The following is a 24,092-nucleotide window of genomic DNA, read 5'->3' on the forward strand; positions in this document are numbered from 1 at the left end:
TAAGCTTGCATTTTACAATATAAAAATTATGTTTCTTGCAGCTAATTAGAAGACTGATAAGGTTCTCAGAAATGGAAAGAAAATCTCACAATAAATTAATTTGTAACATATCCACTAGTATGAACTAATACATTGCCAAAAGGAGAATTTGACAATATCTAGAAAAATTACATAGGCAATTATCCTTTGACCTAGGAATCCCATTTCTTGGAATTTATCTAAAATATACATTAGCAAAAATACAACAGAACATAATTTCACTGAAGCACTGTTTGTAATTACAAAGGAATGGAAACAACTCAAAAGTTGAACAACAGGGGACTAGTTGAATAAATCATAACACATTCTTAAAGAGACGCCTATAAACTAAAAGATTTGAGGAATATCTGTATATACTGCTATGGAGCAATGTTTGTCAACCTATTTTTTCAATATTATTCCCCTAAGAAGTTCTCTTACTTTTTTCCATAATTGTTCCTCCCCCACAAGTTAACCATCACAGGTAAACTTTTATATCTGTTTATGTGCTGTTGCTCTTTGGATGGCTATAAATTTCTCAAGGACAAATATTTGCCTCCTGGGAGTGATATTCCCCCACTGAGAATACATCTCCAGAATATATTTCCAGGATATATATATTTGATCTTCAGGATATACTGTAAGTAAAAATAGCAAGGTGGAAAAAAGCATGTATAGTATGAGGAAAGTATATAAAGTATGTTAATGGATGGATAGGTGGATAGATACGTAGACAGATAAAAACTAAACCATTTTAGAAACAGTGACATAGGGCAGGGGAGGGAAAGTGTGGAAAGGATGGAAACTAAATTTCTCTGAATATACCCTGTTTTACAGATTTGACTTTGGAAGCATGTAACTACTTGACATAGTTATAGAACTATATTAAAGTTTAATAATGTAATCCTTAAATAGCAAAGGTAAATAAAACAGGGAGGAGCCAAGATGGCAGCTTAGCAAGGTGTGGGATTTAGTTCATCCTCCAAACAATCTGAGGGGGAAATCAAGAAATGAATTCCATTTACAATTGCAACCAAAAGAATAAAATATTTAGGAATAAGTTTAACTAAAGAGGCAAAAGACCTATACAAAGTAAACTACAAGAAATTATCAAAAGAAATCAAAGACCTAAATAGATGGAAGGGCATACTGTGTTCATGGACTGGAAGACTAAATATAGTTAAGATGTCAATTCTACCTAAATTGATTTACAGATTCAAAGCAATACCAATTAAAATCCCCAAAACTTACTTTTCAGAAATAGAAGAACCAATAACCAAATTTATCTGGAAGGGCACGGTGCCCCGAATAGCTAAAAGTATCCTGAGAAAAAAAAATGAAGTCAGAGGTCTCACACTATCTGACTTTAAGGCATATTATGAAGCTATAGTAGTCAAAACAGCATAATACTGGCATAAAGATAGATATACTGAACAATAGAATAGAATAGAGTGTTCAGATATAGACCCTCTCATCTATGGACAACTGATCTTTGATAAGGCAGTCAAACCAACTCACCTGGGACAGAACAGTCTCTTCAATGAATGGTGCCTAGAGAAGTGGATATCCATATGCAAAAGAATGAAAGAGGGGCGGGCCGCGGTGGCTCAGCGGGCAAAGTGCTTGCCTGCTATGCCGGAGGACCTCGGTTCGATTCCCGGCCCCAGCCCATGTAACAAAAACGGAAAAACAAAATACAATAAAACAAGAAAATGTTTGAAGATGTTTCCCTTTCTTCCTTCCTTCCTTCCTTCTATCCTTCCTTCCTTCTCTCTGTCTTTCCTTTAAAAAAAAAAAAAAAAAAAAAAAAAAGAATGAAAGAGGACCCATATCTCACACCCTATACAAAAATAACTCAAAATGGATCAAAGACCTAAACATTTACATCTAAGACCATAAAACTGTGAGAAGAAAATGTAGGTAAATTTCTTATAAATCTTATACTAGGAGGCAGTTTCCTAGACCTTACACCCAAAGCAAGAGCACTGAAGAAATAAATAAATAAATGGGAACTCTTCAAAATTAAACACTTTTGTGCATCAAAGAACTTCGTCAAGAAAGTAAAAAGACAGCCTACACAATGGGAAACAATATTTGGAAACAATATATCAGATAAAGGTCTAGTATCCAGAATTTATAAAGAGATTGTTCAACTCAACAACAAAAAGACAGACAACCCAATTACAAAATGGGCAAAAGACTTGTAGAGACACTTCTCAGAAGAGGAAATAAAAATGGTCAAAAGGCACATGAAGAGAGGCTCAACTTCCCTGGCTATTAGAGAAATGCAAATCAAAACCACAATGAGATATCATCTCATACCAACCAGAATGGCCATTATCAATAAAACAGAAAATGAGAAATGCTGGAGAGGATGTGGAGAAAGAGTCACACTTATCCACTGTCAGTGGGAATGCCAAATGGTACAACCGCTGTGGAAGGCAGTTTGGCGGTTCCTCAAAAAGCTAATTGCCATATGACCTGGTAATTCCATTGCTAGGTATCTACTCAGAGGACATGAGGGCAAGGACACAAACAGACATTTGCCCACCAATGTTTATAGCAGCATTATTTACAGTTGTGAAGAGATGGAAACAGCCAAAATGTCCATCAACAGAGGAGTGGCTAAAGAAACTGTGGTATATACATATGATGGAATATTATGCAGCTGTGAGACAGAATAAAGTTATGAAGTATGTAATGACATGGATGGACCTTAAGGACATTATGCTGAGTGAGATTAGCCAGAAACAAAAGGACAAATACTGTATGGTCTCACTGATATGAACTGACATTAGTGAATAAACTTGGAGAATTTCATTGGTAACAGAGACCATCAGGAGATAGAAATAGGGTAAGATATTGGGTAATTGGAGCTGAAGGGATACAGATTGTGCAACAGGACTGAATGTAAAAACTTAGAAATGGACAGCACATTACCTAACTGTATTACAATTATGTTAAAACACTGAATAAAGCTGAATGTGAGAATGATAGAGGGAGAAGGGCTGGGGGCACAAATGAAATCAGAAAGAAAGACGGACAATAAAGACTGAGATGGTATAATCTAGCAATGCCTAGAATGTATAATGATAGTGACTAAATGTACAAATTAAAAAAATGTTTTTGCATGAGGAAGAACAAAGGAATGTCATTACTGCAGGGTGCTAAAAACAGATGGTAATTAATATTTTAAAATTTTACCTTATGTGTGAGACTAAAGCAAAAAATGTTTACTTGGTAATAATTTATATTTTAAGTAGTACATTTCCTAATATAACTTATGTAGACAGCTTAACTGAACACCATAAGTACGTGGAACGTTGAGTAGGACATGAGATTTTGTGGGTTTGTCCAGAGTGATGACCCGATAAATCTCAGAGTGATTTGAACAGTGAAGAAAAAAGTATTTGCAAAGTCCCCTTTGGGGAATGATGAGAAAGGGGGAAAATTCAACTTCCCCAAGTTGAATTCTTGATATTCTCACAAGCAGTACGGACAACCAAAGCTATAGGCTGAGCTCCCAATCTTGGGGTTTGTTCATCTGAAACAACCCCACAAAGGATAGGTCAAGTCTACTTAAAATTAGGTCTAAAAGTCACCCCCAAGAGAACCTCTTTTGTTGCTCAGATGTGGCCTCTCTCTCCAGCCAACACAACAAGCAAACTCACCACCCTCCCCCTATCTACGTGGGGCATGTCTCCCAGGGGTGTGGACCTTCCTGGCAATGTGGGACAGAAATCCTGGAATGAGGTGAGATTCAGCATCAAGGGATTGAGAAAACCCCTAGAATGAGCTGAGACCCAGCATCAGGGGATTGAGAAAACCTTCTCTACCAAAAGGGGGAAAGAGTGAAATGAGACAAAATAAAGTGTCAATGGCTGAGAGATTCCAAACAGAGTCAAGAGGTTATCCTGGAGGTTATTCTTATGCATTAAATAGATATCACCTTGTTAGTCAAGATGTAGTGGAGAGGCTGGAGGGAACTGCCTGAAAATGTAGAGCTGTGTTCCAGTAGCCATGTTTCTTGAAGATGATTGTATAATGATATAGCCTTCACAATGTGACTATGTGATTGTGAAAACCTTGTGTCTGATGCTCCTTTTATCTACCTTGTCAACAGACGAGTAGAACATATGGAATAAAAATAAATAATACGGGGAACATGTTAAAATAAATTTAGTTTGAAATGCTAGTGGTCAATGAAAGGGAAGGGTAAGGGGTATGGTATCTATGAATTGTTTTCTGTTTTCTTTTTATTTCTTTTTCTGAATTGACGCAAATGTAAGAAATGATCATGATGATGAATATACAACTATGTGATGATATTGTCAATTACTGATTATATATGTAGAACGGAATGATCAAAAGTTAAGAATGTTTGGTTTTTTTTTTTTTTTTTTTTTTGTTTGGTGTTTTGGGTATTTAAAAAATAAAAAAAATTTTTTTTAAAGTTGTGAATGTTTGCATTTGGTGTTTTTTAGTATTTAAAAAAATTTTTTTAATCAATTAAAAAAAGTAAATAAAACAGAGGAGCTATGCACCAAATTAGTGACAAAACCACGCAAAGGAAAAAAATTTCAAATGACTTCAAAACATAGTAATTTAATTGTTCACATGGATATATCTTAAAAAGTCTTTACTGTTTTTAGTAATAAGATTGTTAGTTCTGGGGACATTCATGCATGTACTTTATAATAAAGCAAATGAGTAATCACATTGCTGTCATTGAGAGCCACAATTTTCAGCCTAGTTGAAAGGAAAAGATATGTAAAACTGAAGAAGTAAAAGTCCTATAGCTCTGAATTTAAACTGGAAATAACGGGATAAACTCACACATTTTTACTTTAAAAAAAGTACAAATATTTTCCAGCTCTGTCTCCTAGGAAGGCCTAGAAATAATGAACCAATCCAGAAGCAAGAAACACCTCTCGTACCCAGACCATGATCTCTACACACCATTTTCTACTAAAAGAAACCAGAGCTCCTGAGAGAATAGACTGATTACAAATCCAGGGTAGAAAATGCATAATATGAATATTTGTTACAATACAAAGTAAGAAAACTATCAATAACTACTCATAACTACTCATGGTATTATGTCAAAAGAACTTAAGAATGAACTTAAGGAAGCACCTTAAAAAATTGGACAACTTTAACATCAATAGAAATATAAACAGCAAAGAACTTAAATATTTCAAATATATAGCTAAAACCATTATATAAATAAACACATTTATAAAATGGGAAAAAGAAAAATGCATCAGTCATTGTTAAAGGATACTAGATTTACAGTTCAAACTTTGAAAACTGCTAAATAAAGGGGGGAAAATCCAGAATTTATCTTGCTGTCCTTATAAGAATTGTCCTTCAGAGTAATCAAATACTCTTTATAGGAACATCAATTTAGAGAAATACTCTAACTAATAAATGCAAAGGAAGTATAAAGTTGGAATATCATGATTTATGACCCATAATGAAGTGATAAATCTAGGCAATGATCATCAGATGGATGCCAATAGCATAAAAAGAGACAACCAGATACATGCCTCCTGACTGAAATATATACCACTACCTATAAGGTACTCCTGCCAAAAAGTAAACCTAAATCTGATCAAGCCCTTAAATCCTATTACCAATTTATAGAAAATATTGATGAAATAAGAATGTGCTAAGCATGGGGATACAGTCAGCAAAATTCAGACTGTGAGAAGCTCCACAAGATAAATAACCCAATTTCTTAAAAAAATACTTTGAAAGGGAAAAAATGAGAAGTGAGAAACTATATAGTAAAAGATACTTTTTGTTCAGCTTCACACAATTCCCTCTACTTTTGTGTCTGTCTGAATTTTCAATAACAAAATGTTTTTAAACAAAGCAACTGCGTAGATATAAATTTATACATAACTTCAACATTGATTCGCAACTCATTTTCACAAAGATCACAGATTCCTTCTTTATTGAACACTACAGGTTAACACTCTCAGTTGAAAAAAACTTACTGATGAAACCTTTCCTAATACTTATCATTTGAATTCTTAATAGGTAAGAACAGTCTTCAACAAATCACAGAAAAGAATTAGGGTGCTAAATCCATATGATTGCATCTACTGGTATTTGGGCATCAAAATTTGAGCACAGAACTCCCTGTCAATTCAGCATAACAACTTAAAGTGAGGTTCTATTTGACCTGGGATATTATCTTCAATAACTGAGTAGCTTCATTTTAATGAATTCTTAAATAAAGAATTTTAAAAGTCTGATTAATGTAAAAAGAACAGATACGAACCTCAATACTTACATCTATAGTACTTATTACATAATCACAGGTGTCTAATAACACATATAAAGACTTGTCTACACAAACCCTTAAACGCAACCTCCAGAATTATAATGTTCTACAAGAGTTACCTATTGATCATAGCTCTAATTGTTTTTTAAAGATATTCTTGACTAGTTTAACAATTGGTGCAATAATTGTGGTGTAAACCACAATCATTGTGCCAGTTTGAAAATACTATGTACCCCAGAAAAGCCATGTTTTAATCCTGATTCAATCTTGTTTCCTTTAATCCTGATTTAATAAGGTAGGTTGGAATCCTTCGATTAGATTATCTCCACAGAGGTGTGGTACACCCAACTGTGAGCATTAACCTTTGATTAGATGGAGATGTGACTCCACCCATTCCAGGTAGTCTTGATAAGATTACTGGAATTCTTTAAAAGAGGAAGCATTTTGGAGAAACCTCAGAAACAACAGAACCTAGAGAAATGACAGAAGCATCAGCCAACAGAATCTTCACAGCAGAGCTGACACAGATGTGGACACGCAGAGAACAGAGACACAGTTGTTTGGAGATACTTGGTGCCCAGCAGACATCGCCATGAGATGTTAAGCAAGTGAGAACCTGGAGAGAGTCAAGGGAAGCCAAAAGATGAAGGCCAGCCCCAGAGAAGCAAAGTGAGGAACCCTCACAGGGACAGAGACTGAAAAAGCAACAAAGCCTAGGAGCCAGGGACCAGCAGATGCCAGCCATACGACTTCCAGTGATAGAAGGGTTCCTGACCCATCAGCCTTTCTTAAGTGAAGATAACCTCTTGTTGGTGCCTTAATTTGGAAACTTTCACTTCCTTAGAACTGTAAAATTGTAACATCAATTTGTCTTGACAAAAGCTGTCCCAGTTCTGATATATCGCATTCCAGCAGCTAGCAAACTAGCACAAGCATTATTAATACCTTTTCAAAATTATGTAATAGTAGATAAATAGGCTAACAATTTACTTTGAAAGTATGCATGCTAATAGTCATATGCAATAACTTAGAGTGGTGAAAGAAATATACTGAAATGACAAATAACCAACACCATTTTCTGAAAAACCACTTAGGCCCACACATTCAGTAAAGTAAATTTGAGCAATTTCAATACTATCTACTGTGATATTAATGTGGATCTGCACATTAATTCAGATTTTCTACCAAGCTTTATGTTCACCACAGTGACCTTTGTGCTGCTTTTATCAGAGAAGATTGTATATCAATTAAACTCTACAATAATACGAGTTTCATTAAATAGCAGAAACTGATTTCTTGGTTTCATCTCCAAGTATATAATGTGGATATTCTCTTAATAAAATATTTTGAAGATCTAAATTATAGATTATGTTAGGGTCAAATATTTTATTAAATACCTTTTGATACTTCTAATAATAAAAATCCCTTAAATGGAATCCCAAGGTAGCCAACTAGTTTTGAAACTACAGTAAGCTGGAAGCTATAATTCTGAATGTTTTCCTCTTTTTCTTTCCTAAGAAAAAGGCACATGACTAAAATCCAAACTAGTTTCATTAATTTTTATCCTAAAACCAATTACTATAAGTCCTCAATTGCCCACAGTTTTCACATCTACAGCACTATAAAATTAGCACTGATGTTCACAGTGATCTGTTTGAAGTCATATTAGAAATCAAATATATTGAATATTATATGCAGATGAGACCTGAGTTGAATGCCGACTCTACTGTTTTATAACATGCTGTAGAACATGGAATAAGTTATCAAAGGCTTTGGAGCCTCAATTTCCTTATTTGTAATAATAGGGATAAGATTAACTATTTCATGGAGTTTTTGTGGGGGAAAATCAAATAATACACACAATATGCTTAGCATAGTGCCTGGTACAGAGTACCAAAGAATTCAATAAATGTTTCTGAGTTGTATGGTAGTAATGGTAATAGAGTAATACTGATAATAGGTAGTAAGAAAAAATTAACAACAATGATAAAAACTGATGAATTGCTATATAAACCTTTTCAATAAGAAAGAACAGATAATAACACTACAGCCCTGAATTTTAAGGTAAGTGAAACTTTTCTATATCAAAATCTGCAAGATATCAAGGTGTAAATGTATTCTTGCCCCAAAATGAGACTTCTGTTTTATATCTGCTTAACATTTCAATTTCATTAACCTCAGTAATACTTTTAGCAAATTAGTATAAAGCATTAAAATCATACATACTATTTCAATGATAACCATTTTTACTACTAATAGCAGAGTATTCATTTATCAAAAATATATTCTAATAATTCAGTGTCCAATTTTATAATAATTTAGGCAGTAAAACCACTTAAAATTTTTAATTACATAACCAAAAATATAGAAAAGATTCATTTAATAATTTCTGTACTAACAAAGAATTATGCAGTAAGCCAAAACCCCCCACTGTGTAAATGAGATACATTGTAGCCCTAACACATTACCCACAATGTGTCTCTTTGAAAAAAGGCAAGAAGATACTTTAGTTGAAATTTTTGTTTTATACAGAACAAAATTATGTAGGAAGATGCTACCACTTTAATTACAAATCCTGAAAAAGGGAGAGTACCAAATGAGTCTGGTGTATGTGTGTATGTATATATACATACTCTTTTTTTTTGCACAGGCAGGCACTGGGAATTGAACCCAGGTCTCCAGCATGGCAGGTGAGAACTCTGCCTGCTGAGCCACCATGGTCCACCCTCTGGTATCTTTTTTAAAAAGCTCTTCTAGGGGTTCTAATATGCAGCCAGGGTTAAAGAACTACAGTCACTACAAATGGTTAATCAGGGCCAGTGGTAACAGAAAGAAAAAAAGGAAAGGAAAGGAAAGGAAGAAAAAGAGAAAGGTATAAAATGTCAAGATAAATTGCCAAATATCCTAGATTATTCACAGATTACACAAATATTTATTAAAGATGTATATGACAAAGTCCTTGCCCAGGACATTTAGAGCCCAAAAGAAAGAAAAAACAAAAGTACAAACAATAAATAAAATAAAAATCTGTTCTAGTTTGCTAGCTGCCGGAATGCAATATACTAGAAACAGAATGGCTTTTAAAAATGGAAATTTAATAAGTTCCAAGTTAACAGTTCTGAGGCTGAGAAAATGTCCCAATTAAAACAAGTCTATATAGAAATGTTCAATCTAAGGCATCCAGGGAGAGATACCTTGGTTCAAGAAGGCCGATGAAGTTCAGGGTTTCTCTCTCAAGTGGAAGGGCACATGGCAAACACAGTCAGAGTTTCTCTCTCATCTGGAAAGGCACATGGTGAATACGGTCAGGGTTCCTCTCTTATCTGGGAGGGCAAGTGGTGAACACGGTGTCATATGCTAGCTTCTTCTCCTGGCTTCCTGTTTCATGAAGCTCCCAGGGACATTTTCCCTCTTCATCTCCAAAGGTCGCTGGCTGGTGAATTCTGCTTCTCATGGCTATGTCGTTCAGTTCTGCTCTCTCTGAATCTCTCTCATTCTCCAAACTGTTTCCTCTTTTATAGGATTTCAGTAAACTAATCAAGTCCCACCAGAATGGGTGGAGACATGCCTCCAGCTAATCTATTTTACCAACCATTCTTGATTAAATCACATCTCCAGGGAGATGATCTAATTACAGTTTCAAACATACAATACTGAATAGGGATCAAAAGAAAACGGCTGCCTTTACAAAATGGGATTACGATTAAAACATGGCTTTTCTAGGATACATATATTATTTCAAACCAGCACACATAGTATTCTGAGATTTCAGAAGTCACAAAAAAGTTTTTCCACAAAACAATTTCAAGGTCAAAAATGACAAAAAGAATAAGGGGACAAAAACCTCATATGTGAGCATTATTTGCTACAACTGATTATAAAAAACAGCTCAATGGTACACAGAAAAACTGTACACAAAACTATTTGAATTCTATTTAAAAAGTAGAGATTGGCATTTGTATGAACTTGACTATTGGAAGATTTTGGTATGAAAAAAATTTCTTTAAAAGCAAGAGAAAGAACATTAAGTCAAAAGCATAATTTGGGATTAAGATCTATAAAAGGAAAAGAATATTAATAAATTAATTCATAGTGTTCTTTGGTTGTTCTATTGAGAGAAAAAATTCTTATTTTAAGTAAGACCTCTAGGTTTTTCTAAGATATGTCCCAGAAAAAAATGACTAAAATTTGGTCTCTAGTATATAAAAAAAAGGGACAGACATGCTAAATTTAAGTACTATATTTCTTATCTCCTACGTGGAAAGCATAATTATTTTAATAAACTAAGGCACAGACAGCTTATACCACCAATAATCACAGCAGACAAGACCTATATTACACATTATCTTGACTAATAGTCAAAAACCAAAAGGTCCAAAGCTAAATCACATTTATATTTCCAAATAAAGTCAGATGGGTTTAAAAATATCTGTGAAGTTATACAAGGAAATAACTATTATGGGAATTTGACACTCTTAATAACAAAAAAAGAGATAATGTCAAGAAAGTATGATAACATTTTGAAAATTTTCAATTTATTTTTTAGAACTTATATATATAAAATGTGTAGAGATTATTTATTCTTAATGTAAAACATTTCTGCAAAGCTGCCTATCAAATGTCACTTCTGGTATGGATTATAACTGTATAAAAGTCTAGTATCAGAACCTTTGCTGAGTTTCTAACTTCAGATAAATATCTTCATGTTTAAATAATTTTTAAAGATAAGAAAACTCTAGATGAAAATTTTTTTCTCATCAAGGAAGTATAATGACCCTTAACTCAAAATAATTTGGCATATTGTAATCCAGTTTTTTGTTTGTTTTTATATTTCAAACAAATCCTATGTGATGATTCTGGATAGAATCTTGATGGCTTACAATTGGACAGTCTATAAATTAAACATTTTGATGTGATGTCACATAAAATAACAAAAACCCTAATTCTTAAACATATTTTTAAAATAAGAACTTAGGGTAAATTGGGTCTTTTCCATTTCTATGTGAAATTCTTCGCAATTGAAAAACGAATTGGAAATGATTTTTATAAATATTAAATTTAAAACCTATTAAAGGGCTTTTTAAATTAACTGAATTTTAGAAATACTGGTATCCCCCCCCCACCTCACCTTTCATCTTCACATAAAACTATTTCAACATTTTCAAAATGTTATCATTTTCAAAGTTGTGATTGGCGTTTTACTTTCTTCCAATAGAAAATTTTAATTTTATGTATCCATCCAATGTCCCTATAAATATCAATCCTTATGAATTTGTTTTGTTAACACTAAAATATCAGAATAATAGCATTACTGCACAGATGAATCTGGAAGGAAAAAATAAACATCTAATTTTTAATAAACATTCTAGTTCTTCAGCCAAGATTACATGCTAAAATTTATCCTTCAAAAATTCCTAACATTATTTCTAATGGCTTACTTAATTAACATACCGGAAACTGTGAATGCCTTGAAGTTCTTGCTGTAGAACCTCCTGTGTTGTTGCTATTAAGTCTAATGCTCCAACAAATTCAGAAGTAGATAGCAACACCTGTACTGTAGGCTGAGTCTGATGTACAGTGGCCATCAACTTCAGTTTATTGTACACTTTAACACAATTATTTCTGGTAAGTGCCAGTCTTAAAATGTGTAGTGATCCTTCACACATCACTTTATCAATCTGTGCAATTTTATCTCGAAGCATTTTTACAGCTTGGGAAGTTTTCTTGAGGTAGTCCTGCAACTCGTGTTGAGAGGTCATTGCATGAAAAAATGCTTCTGAACGTAGAGAGATCTGGTGAGCAATGTTCACTTCCACAATATCCAGATAATGGCTCAGCTTAAGAGGGAAGGAAAAAAAAATCATGGAGTATTATAAGTATACCTTCCTTGACCACCCAAATACTTCTGAAAGTGAAAATGATGTAAGATTTCTACATATACTTTAAATTTCATTAGGTGAGTTGTTTGTGGAACCTGGGAAATTGAGAAGAATAAAATGGAAGGCAGATGAAAGGTATAGTCCAAAGATTAATAAATATAAGATAAAACGGTAGAAAAGAAAATAGATCATTTATGGCTTTCTTCTGTTTCTGCCTTTACTGGCCTCCAAACACCAGCTACTTTATAAATCTAGTTTCAGAAGTTCTAATTTCTAAGACAGAATGATCTCCTAGCCCCCAACATCATCCTAACCATCATCACAAGAAACTTATCCAACTAAAAGATGATTAGAGTAACCATTTATTGACCTCCCTTTTCTATGTAGCAGGCACTAGTTTTTAAACACACCATTTTCTAATTTTAACACTTTTAGAAGACAGATATTATCATTATTGATATTTTACAGAGAAGAAACTGAGGCTCAGAGACATTAAATAACTTGAATAAAAACACAGTTATTGAATGGCAAAACTAAAATTGAATGTAAGTTTGCCTAATTAAAAAACTGAAGCTCTTTCTACCTACTATGTTGCCTCAAAATGCTAAAGAATCACATTTGCACACTGGGGTTTATGGCAACAGGGTTCCTAATTCACAATGGATGGAGGGGGTCTAAAGGTACAAGGACTGATAGGGAACTGTGGTATATACATACAACAGACTACTGAGCAGCCAGGAGAAGGAATAAAGTTTGTCAGACATGCAACTAGGTAAATGAACCTCAAGGACTGTGTGCTGAATGAAATGTCAGAAACAAAAAGACAAATATTATCATGCCTCACTCATATAGACTAACTATAAATAAAAACTTGGATGAACTGAAGTCAAGAACATGAGTTATCAGGTTGGGACCTATTGTAAAAGTTCCTTGATTGTAGGCTCTTACAGTAGCCACATATATTTAGGACTTCTGCTATTAATAAATTGAGATTCTGAGCATTTACATATAACCTGATGATTCCCAGAAACTTCAGGTATTTAGGTGACACCTAATACTCAGAGTTAGAGCATTGAAGCTATATAAGTCAGCACTACCCCATACAGGAATTGTTTAAAAAGCTGAAAAACAGATCAGACTTAAACTAGATATGAATGAAGTTGATCTTGGTAGGATTATGGTAATTCAGAATACAGGATAAAGGATGATATGGCCCATAATTTAAAACTTCAACTTCTGTGTGAGACCAAAGAGAGATGCTTATTTGGTGCAAAATTTGTATTTTGGGTAGCACATTATCTAATTTAATTTGTATGGTCAGTTTAGTTGAACACCATAAGTACGTGGAATTTTGAATAGAGTGTGAGATTTTGTTGGTTTGCCTAGGTTAGTGCGGTGCCCAATATATCTCAGAGTAATTTGGGCAGTGAATAAAGAAGTACTTGCAAAGTCCCCTTGGGGGACTGGGGATTAAGGAGGAAATACTCAATTTCCCCATTTAAAGAATTCCTGATATTCTCGCAAGTAGTGAGGACAACCAAATCAATAGGCTGAGCCCTCGATCTCAGGCTTCGCCCCTATGATACTTATTCTAAGCCTACTTAAAATTTTGCCTAAGAGTCACCTCCACAGAACCTCTTTTGTTGCTCAGATGTGGCCTCTCTCTCTCTCTCTCTAAACCAACTCTGCAGGTGAACTCACTGTCCTCCCCTTCTACATGGGACATGACTCCCAAGGGTTTAAATCTCCCTGGCAACATCCCAGAACTCCTGGGATGAGATGGGACCTGGGATTAAGAATGACTTCTTGACCAAAAGTGGGAAGACAGAAATGGCACAAAGTAAAGTTTCAGTGACTAAGTGATTTCAAACACAGCTGAGAGGTTATCCTGGAGGTTATTCTTATGCATTATATAGATATCCCTTTTTAGTTTATGGTGTTTTGGAGTGGTTAGAGTAGAGTACCTGAAACTGTTCAGCTATGCTCCAGTAACCTTGATTCTTGAAGACAACTATACAGCTTTTACAACATGATTGTGTGATTGTGAAAACCTTGTGTCTCATGCTCCTTTTAGGGTACGGACAAATGAGTAAAGAATATATATAAAATAATGGGGGGGGATAATGGATAAAATAAATTGGGTAGACAGAAATATTAGTGGTCTTTGAAAGGGACGCATTAGTGGTATGGAATGAAGAACTTTTTCTTTTTATTTCTTTTTCTGGAGTGAGGTAAATGTCCTAAAAATGATTATGGTGATGAATTCATAACTATGTGATGATATTGTGAGCCACTGATTGTACACCATGTATGGACTGTATGTGTGTGAAGATTTTTCAATATAAAATATTAAAAAAAAAATGCTAAAGAATCCATGAGAGACAAATTAATGGTCCAGTCATTAGACTCTAGAAATTACTAGAATTCATTTGGATTTTTTTCTCAAAGCTGCTTATTTAACATTTCAAAAATTGATTATTCTATCAATTTGTAAAATTTCATTTATTTCCAATGTATTTTCCTCTTAAAAGGTTGACAAAATGCTTTATATAATTAGTTCACATATTTTATCTGGAAAACTACCAAGGTTAAATTCTCATGATAATGTATATAAACATGCTTTCATGACTTTAAATCTCTTGAGTTCATGCCCATTTGCTCTTTTTTTCCCCCTTTTTTGATACAGGTGTTCTGTTCTTCACCTAAAAATCAATATGGGCACAATTTATAGTGAATGGAGAATGGATAAGTCCTTAAGGATACTACTACTCAGAATGTGGTATGTATATGTATATATATATTGGCTGTCAGTCTACAAACTATTCATCAGTCCATGATAAATAAATGATCTTTGTCAGAACACGTAACTATAGCCCTAAGCACACTGCATCTTCCCCGCCCCCCATAGACTTTCCGATGAAGGAAGAGTGCAATGATTTACAGTGGTGCAAGTTTTGTATTTAATCACAGACCAGCACTTTGAGTACCGCTACATGAGGATACAAATTTCTCTAACCTAGGTTGTAGCATCGCCTCTCTTCAAATCTAAGATGATAAACCATCCTCATAAAGTGAATTCGAAAGTGCTCTTTGGAATCCTGTCTTCCATTTCTATTCTAAGAACAAAGCAGAATGCGAAACAACCAAGAATGTAAAAATCAAAACACCTGTTTCTGCAACCTACACATTAAAAAAAAATCCTTTTACTTTAGCCATATTTTAAACATTCAGCATCAGATAAACATCTCACTTAAATTTCAAAGATTTCCGGAATTTATCAATATTCCTTTGATCTACTCTTTTCAAAGGCATAATATCTACATAATGCATTTTCAATTAAAATACTATAAAAGAAACAATTGCAAAAGTATTCCGAAAAGTATGTGAACAGATTGATGAGATTTTTATTGTTTTTTGTCATTTTTATTTTTTAAGGTATTCTGCCAAGGCATATACTTGGAATGTGAAAAAGCATTTGGAGTGAACCTATGTCAGTACATTCTTTTCAACAGATTTGTGAACTTGTTCTTAATCGAGGTAAAACTGTTCTTACTTTACAGGTAAAGCTGTTGTCAAAGGGGAAAATGAGCTCCTCATTTTCAACTGTGGAAAAGGAATACTCATGATTCTTTTCTATCATTTCTTCTCTCCTCAAGCTAGTACTCCCCAAGCTAGTACTTTCTTAACTGATACTAAGGAGAACTAGCCTAATTTATTTCTTCCTTAGATAAACTTTCAGAGTGCCATAAGATGTAACTAGAGTAAAACAAAATACTTTCTTCTCATTTAAGAGCCACAGTCAGTTCCAGAAATGCTCTAAAGTGAGTGCTGAGAAAAAATAGAGTTCAAAGGTCTTTATTCTCCATTTAAGTTTTAAAATATTCTAGATATGTGAGTTAAGATATGTTTAAAGTTCTACAGTGAATAAAAAAGTATTTGCAAAGTCCCCTTTGGGGAATGGTGAGAAAGGGAGAAAATTCAACTTCCCCAATTTTAATTCTTGATATTCTCACAAGCAGTGGGGACAACCAAAGCAATAGGCTGAGCCCCCAATCTTGGGATTTGTTCATAGGAAACTTAACACCACAAAGGACAGGCTAAGCCTACTTAAAATTAGGTCTAACAGTCACCCCCAAGAGAACCTCTTTTGTTGCTCAGATGTGGCCTCTTTCTTTTGGCCAACACAGCAAGCAAACTCACTGTCCTCCACCTCTCTACATGGGACATGACTCCCAGGGGTGTGGACCTTCCTAGCAACGTGGGATAGAAATACTAGAATGAGCTGAGACTCAGTATCAAGGGATTGAGAAAACCTTCTCGACCAAGAAGGGGAAGAGTGAAATGAGACAAAATAAAGTGTCAATGGCTGAGAGATTCCAAACAGAGTCGAGAGGTTATCCTGGAGGTTATTCTTACGCATTGGGTAGATGTCACCTTGTTTTTCAAGACGTAATGGAGAGGCTGGAGGAAACTGCCTGAAAATGTAGAGCTGTGTTCCAGTAGCCATGTTTCTTGATGATGATTGATAATGATATAGCTTTCACAATGTGATTGTGTGATTGTGAAAACCTTGTGTCTGATGTTCCTTTTACCTACCTTATCAACAGACGAGTAAAACATGGAATAAAAATAAATAATAGGAGGAACAAATGTTAAAATAAATTTAGACTGAAATGCTAGTGATCAATGAAAGGGAGCAGTAAGGGGTATGGTATGTATGAATTTTTTTCTGTTGTCTTTTTATTTCTTTTTCTGAATTGATGCAAATGTTCTAAGAAATGATCATGATGATGAATATGCAACTATGTGATGATATTGTGAATTAACGATTATATATGTAGAATGGAATGATCGTAAGTTAAGAATGTTTATGTTTGTTGCTATATATATATATTTTAATTTAAATTAATAAAAAAACATCAAAAAAAACAATTGACTGACAAAAAAAGAAGATATGTTTAAAGGTCTAAATTTTAAATGACCTTCAGAATGTGGAATTCTGAAATATAGAACATTATAAAACAAAAAACTGCGGACTTATAATATGCAAAAGAATTAGGTTTTGCAAAGCTAAAAATATAATTGGAATATTGTACTTTTTTAAACTATGACAAGCATTATATTGCTTCAAAATAATCATCCTTACTATGTGAAGAATAGTATGAGATGAGGAAACAAATGAGGAGGAATAATACCTAAGGAAAAGTTGGTTTTCTTTGCTTTAAATCATAAAGAATATAAAATTAGCCAATCTATAACTAAAGTGTTCAGAGTAAAATGCAAAGCTATTAATTGTGTTATCTGATATATCCTTTCAATAGAAATTTCATCAACTGCTGTCCAGATCAGAAGCACTCAAATAATGAATTTTTCCTCTTTACCAATATAATATGTATTCCATTGAACCAAAATGCTATTACTTTATTAGTTATAACTATTTACTTTTTAAGTTAAGAAGGCTTATAATTATCAGTACCAATAAAAATGAAACAAAATAGGACTTATCAAATAACTAAATCTGAACATATACAAATGGGATCAGTTAATTAGAATAAAGTTTTTTATACGAGAAAAAAGTCAGAGTAATTACCTTTTCTTGAAGCAACTTTGAGGAAGCTGCATCACGATTTCCTTTTCCACCAGCAGTATTAAAATGAGACCATGGTAAAACTGAATTAAAAGTTAAAGAATCGTCCAAGGCAAAATCTGGTTTCATAAAAATCTATTAAAAAAATGCATTTCTTTCAATTAGACAAACATTTTATTTACATCCATTATTCCTTCTAACACCATAAGACCACTGAACATAAATTAATTTGGATCTCAAGTGTGAACAACAAACACAAGTGGTAACAGGTTGAATTATCTGCATAAAGGCCTGTATAAAAAAAATTTACAAACCCTGTTTTGCTAAGCTTCTAATACACATGAAAAATAGAAATGTGCATTTTTGTCTTTACAAGTGAAAATGATCTTTTTTTTTTCCCATGGGCAGGCATGAAGAATCGAACCCAGGACTCTGGCATCACAGGCGAGAACACTGCCACTGAGCCACCGTGGCCCGCCCGTGAAGATGATCTTTCCATCACTACTTGATCAAATACACAAATGCAGTCCCACCAGACTCAGGCCAAAGGAAAAAAGACTTTTCCTAAAATTTCCATATTTCCCACTGGATAGTGTTTTTTAAAACACCAAATCTCAAGTTCTTTACATTTGTATTTCTATTTTTTCCTGCTCAAAACTCTTTCAAAATTAGTTTTTCAGATTGAAGATATATTAAATTTAAAAACCAAAACAAATGTAAATTTATGAAGAGACTATGCCTTTTCCCCTACATAGGACATATAGCTAGGCAATTTCTACCCACTGTATTTCCTAAATAACCCTTGAATCCCCTCTTTCCTTTATCTCCATAGGACTGCATTAGTTCATTTCTTGATTATCTCTAGATTAATGGAAAGAGGTACTTGTTTATGTCCCTCCCAATATCTCCCCATATTGTCCTCAGAGATGCCCTTCTAAAATGCAAGTGTGACGACATTAACTTCCCTGTTTAAAATTCTCAATGAATTACTATGGTGCACATACCAAATGCCTCAGAATGGCACCCAAAATCCTTCATATTTTTGGACGCCATTCTACATCATTCTATCTACTTTTTATATCTTGCCACTCCCACTATTCATATGTTACATTCTAGCAATATTCAACTATCTTCCATTCATTCTGGTACTTAGAAATCTTTGTATCTCCTTTTGGTCTAAAATGACCTCTCTCTCCTATGTTCCTGGACAACATGAGCTAATCAAAAGGGCACATGTGTCTCTGTGTATGATCAGAGATTAATCACCCCCACCTCTGAACATAAGTATACCAAGTATATTCATCTTATACTTCACAGAAATTATTTATTTAATGTGTCTTCCTTCCCAGAGACTGTATATTTCTGCATGGTTAGACTTAAAGCTTTAATTACTAATCTTTGCATCTCTAGTACCTAACAGGGGCTGGAAATATGGTTTCATTAATTAATATCTATGCTATATGTTACTATATTTACTGAATTATTTTACCTTGATCCAAAAATTAGTATGAATATGATAGGGAAAAACTAACTAGGGACATTAGTAAATTTTTAAATCTCTGCTTTGGTATTAAAATTTGGTTGATTAATCCAATAAATACTTAACTCTTATGCTAAGTACTTAAGGAGAAAGAAAGACAAATTATTTCACGGGTCTTCATCTCAATGATCTTCCGGCAAAAAGAAGTGATAATGTACATAAAATACAAACATCCTAAAAAGGGAGGTGTGATAAATACCTTAAAAGGGGAGTTCTGGATAAAGTGCTATGGGAATTCAGCAGAAGGGCCAATTATCTTCAATGGGGAGAAACTAGAAAGTATTTATGTAAAGTTGCCATTTAAGCAAAAGTTCATAAGGGATTAGATATAGGAAGATGGAAGAAAAGTCTTCCAGGCTTAAGAAACAGTGCAAGTATAACACAGAGAAACTTAAAAAAAAAACAGTTTGGTATATAAAGACTAGTAGGCAAAAGTTAAGCATATGACTACTGATGAAAGGCAAGTAATTATGAGCATTAAAAGACATAGTTTGGATGGCCAAGATGGCGGCTTACTGAGATGTGGGATTTAGTTCATCCTCCAAAGCAGCTAGTAAATAGCCAGGAAGAGTACAGAACAACTAATAGGGCCACATCAGTGACTACACACACAGCATACACCAGTCTGGACAAGCTGGACCAGTTGCAATCCTACCCAGAACCATGAGTCCCCCAAGTGGCAGAGCCAGCACCCCTCTCCTAGGGGGCAGGGCTGATGGAAAAAGGAAAAAGAAAAAACAGAGGTTTTTCTAGATTGGACAGTACAAAATACTTGAAAGGGTCTGGGCCCTGAAGGAAAGGAGGGGGCACATAGGATTTGGAGATACACAGGGCAATTTACCAATTTAAGCTCTTGATTAGCAAACCAGAGAAACTGGGTCCTGCTCTGAAAAGGATTTTTTTTTTCTTTTCTTTTTTGGCTCTGTTTCTATGGTTTGACTGCTTTTTGGATACAACTGCAAGACTTCTCAGGCTCCAACTACCCCAGACAAGGGTGGAATTAAGTTTGTCTGAGAGCATGTTTGGAGACCTTACTGTCCCCAGGAGAGGGATGGGGCCCAGCTCAGTTGGAATCCCTCCCTTAAGGAATTCAGACCCCAGGGTCTGGACAACTGAAGTGATTAAAACCAGACTACAACCTCTCCTCTGACTCAACCACACCCCCAGCAGGGAGAGTCTGCTGAAGTTAAAGGCACTACATCACTTTGTGCTGGTGGGACCCACAGGAAGACAAGCACCACATACTGAGCAGGATAGGAAAAACACAGAGTTGAGAGGCTTCACAGGAAAGTCTTTCAACCCACTACATCTCACTCTCATGGAAAACTGATGCAGGTAACTCTTCCCTCCTGATAGGAGACCAGTTTGGTCTTGGAAAATCTGGCTGGGGTCGATAATACCTAAGTAGACCCTCCTAAGGGGGAAAAAAAAGATACCCTACAAGCAGGGCACAAAACAAGAAACAAAAATTTCTGATCTGATAAACAAAACCTAAGCTACAGGTCTAGAATAAGTTGAACTGAATGTCAAAGGACAGACAGACAACAAAGTCATCCAGCAAGAAAATCTTAGGGAAAAAAAGTGAAAACAATCCCCAGAATAAACTAACGAAGGAAATTAAATGCCTAGAAGGCAGCAAAAAATAAGGAATCATACTAGGAAAACTGAAGGTACGACCCAGTCAAAGGGACAAATCAACAATTCAAATGACATTCAGGAGTTGAAACAATTAATTCAGGATGTTTAAACAGATATGGAAAACCTCACCAAAAACCAAAACAGTGAACTGAGGGAGGATATAAAGAAGGCAAGGGATGAACAAAAAAGAAGAAATCGAAAGTCTGAAAAACAAATCACAGAACTTATGGGAATGAAAGGCAAAACAGAAGAGATGAAAAAAAAAAAAACAATGGAAACCTACAATGGTAGATTTTGAGAGGCAGAAGATAGGATTAGTGGACTGGAGGATGGGACAACTGAAATCTGACAAGCAAAAGAAACTATAGAGAAAAGAATGGAAAAATATGAGTAGAACTCAGGGAATTGAATGACAACATGAAGCGCAAGAATATATATGTTATGGGTGTTGCAGAAGGAGAAGAGAAGGGAGGAGAAAAACTAATGGAGGAAATCATCACTGGAAATTTCCCAACTCTTAACAAAGCCTTAAAAATTACAAATTCAAGAAGTGCACTGTATTCCAAGTGGAATAGATCTAAATAGATGCAGCCCAAGACACTTATTAATCAGAATGAAAGATGTCAAAGAAATAGAGAATTTTGAGCAGCAAGAGAAAAGCAATCCATCACACACAAGGGAGGCACAATAAGACTATGTGCAGATTTCTCAGCAGAAACCATGGAGGTGAGAAGCCAGTGGAATGATATATTTAAGATACTAAAAGAGAAAAACTGCCAACCAAGAATTCTATATCCAGCAAAATTGTTCTTCAAAAATGAGAGGGAAATTAAAACATTTTCTGACAAAAAAATCACTGAGAGAATTTGTGACCAAGATACAAGCTCTGCAAGAAATACTAAAGGGAGCACTAGAGACAGATAGGAAAAGAGAGGAGAGAGAGAGAGGTGTGGAGAAGGCTGTAGAAATGAAGACTATCAGTAAAGGTAAAACAAAGGAAAATTAGATATGAAATATAAAATCCAAAAGGCAAAATGGTAGAAGAAAGTACTGCCTGTACAGTAATAACACTACATATTAATGGATTAAACTCCTAAATAAAAAGACATAGATTGACAGAATGGAATAAAAAACAGGCCCCATTTATATGCTGTCTACAGGAGACACACTGTAGACCCAAGAATAAATATAGGTTGAAAGTGACAGGTTGGGAAAAGATATTTCATGCAAACAATAATCACAAAAGAGCAGGAGTAGCTATACTAACATCTAACAAATTAGACTTCAAATGTAAAACAATTAAAAGAAACAAATAACGTATTATTAATACATAAGACACTATATATTAATAAAAGGAACAATTCAACAAGACATAACAATCATAAATATTTATGCACTGAGCCAGAATGCTCCAAAGTACATGAGGCAAACACTGAAAAGAGAAATAGACACATCTACCATAATAGCTGGAGACTTCAATTCCCCACTCTCAGCAATGGACAGAACATCTAAACAGAGGATCAATAAAGAAACAGAGAAGTTGAATAATACAATAAATGAGCTAGACTTCACAGATATTTATAGAACATTACACCCCACAACAGCAAGAATACCTTTTTCTCAAGTGCTCATGGATCATTCTCAAAGATAGACCATATGCTGGGCAAAAAAGCAAGTCACAAAAAAATTTAAAAAGATTAAAATCATACAAAACACTTTCTCAGATCATAAAGGAATGAAGTTGGAAATCAATAAAAGGCAGAGTGCCAGAAAATTCACAAATATGTGGAGGCTCAACAACACACTCCTAAACAACCAATGGATCAAAGAAGAAATGACAAGAGAAATCAGTAAATATCTGATTTACTGGCAAATGAAAATGAAAATGAAAACACAACATATCAAAATTTATGGGATGCAGCAAAGGCAGTGTTAAGAGGGAAATTTATTGCCCTAAATACCTATATTAAAAAAGAAGAAAGAGCAAAAATCGAGGAATTAACTGTCCACTTGGAACAAGTAGGGAAAGAACAGTAAATTAACCCCAAAGTAAGCAAAAGGAAAGAAATAATGACAATTAGAGCAGAAAGAAATGAAATTGAGAACATGAAAAAAAATTCAGAAAATCAACAAAACCAGAAGATGGTTCTGTGAGAAATCAATAAGATTGATGGACCCATGAAAGGTTGACAAAAAGAAGAAGAGAGAGGATGCAAATAAATAAAATCAGAAATAGAAGAGGAAACATAATCACTGACCCCACAGAAATAAAGGAAGTAATGAGAGGATACTATAAACAACTTTATGCTAATAAACTCGACAATGTAGATGAAATGGACAACTTCTTAGAAAGGCATGAACAACCAACACTGACTCAAGAAGAAATAGATGGACTCAACAAACCAGTCGCAAGTAAAGAAATTGAGTCAGTCATTCAGAAGCTCCCCAAAAAGAAAAGTCCAGGACCAGATGGCTTCACATGTGAATTCTTCCAAACATTCAAGAAAGAATTAGTACCAATCTTGCTCAAACTCTTCAAAAAAACTGAAGAGGAGGGAAAGCTACCTAACTCATTCTATGAAGCCAACATTACCCTCATACCAAAGCCATACAAAGATACTACAAGAAAAGAAAATTACAGACCAACCTCTCTAATGAATATAGATGCAAAATCCCTCAACAAAATTCTTGCAAGTCAAATTCAGCAGCATATTAAAAGAATTATACACCATGACCAAGCAGGATTCATCCCAGGTATGCAAGGATGGTTCAACATTAGAAAATCAACTAATGTAATCCACCATATCAGCAAATCAAAGTGGAAAAGCCACACAATCATCTCGATTGATGCAGAAAAGGCATTTGACAAAATTCAACACCCTTTTTTGTTGAAAACACTTCCAAGGATAGAAATAGAAGGGAACTTCCTCAACATAATAAAGGGAATATATGAAAACCCACAGCTAACATCACCCTCAATGGGGAAAAACTGAAGCTTTCCCCCTAAGATCAGGAACAAGACAAGAATGTCCACTATCACCATTGTTATTCAACATTGTGTTGGAAGTTCTAGCCAGAGCAATTGGATCAGAAAAGGAAATACAAGGTATCAAAAAATTGGAAGGGAAAAAGTAAAGC

General features: G+C 34.5%; 1 protein-coding gene across 3 annotated transcripts in view; it reads right to left on the minus strand.

The window, feature by feature from the left end:
- Window positions 1–24,092, minus strand: part of VPS54 (VPS54 subunit of GARP complex) — a 177,840-nt gene that overhangs the window by 89,584 nt on the left and 64,164 nt on the right. For all 3 annotated transcript variants that reach the window (XR_013164300.1, XM_077134375.1, XM_077134374.1), the window contains exons 6-7: window positions 17,780–17,911; window positions 11,762–12,147 (exon numbers count right to left, since the gene is read on the minus strand). Coding sequence is in view for 2 of the 3 variants with exons in the window: in XM_077134375.1 (XP_076990490.1) it covers window positions 11,762–12,147; window positions 17,780–17,911 (518 nt within the window). In the remaining variant the exon portion in view is untranslated. The remainder of the gene's footprint in view (window positions 1–11,761; window positions 12,148–17,779; window positions 17,912–24,092) is intronic.

This window comes from Tamandua tetradactyla, chromosome 17 (assembly GCF_023851605.1).
Source record: "Tamandua tetradactyla isolate mTamTet1 chromosome 17, mTamTet1.pri, whole genome shotgun sequence".
Taxonomy (NCBI): Eukaryota; Metazoa; Chordata; class Mammalia; order Pilosa; family Myrmecophagidae; genus Tamandua; species Tamandua tetradactyla.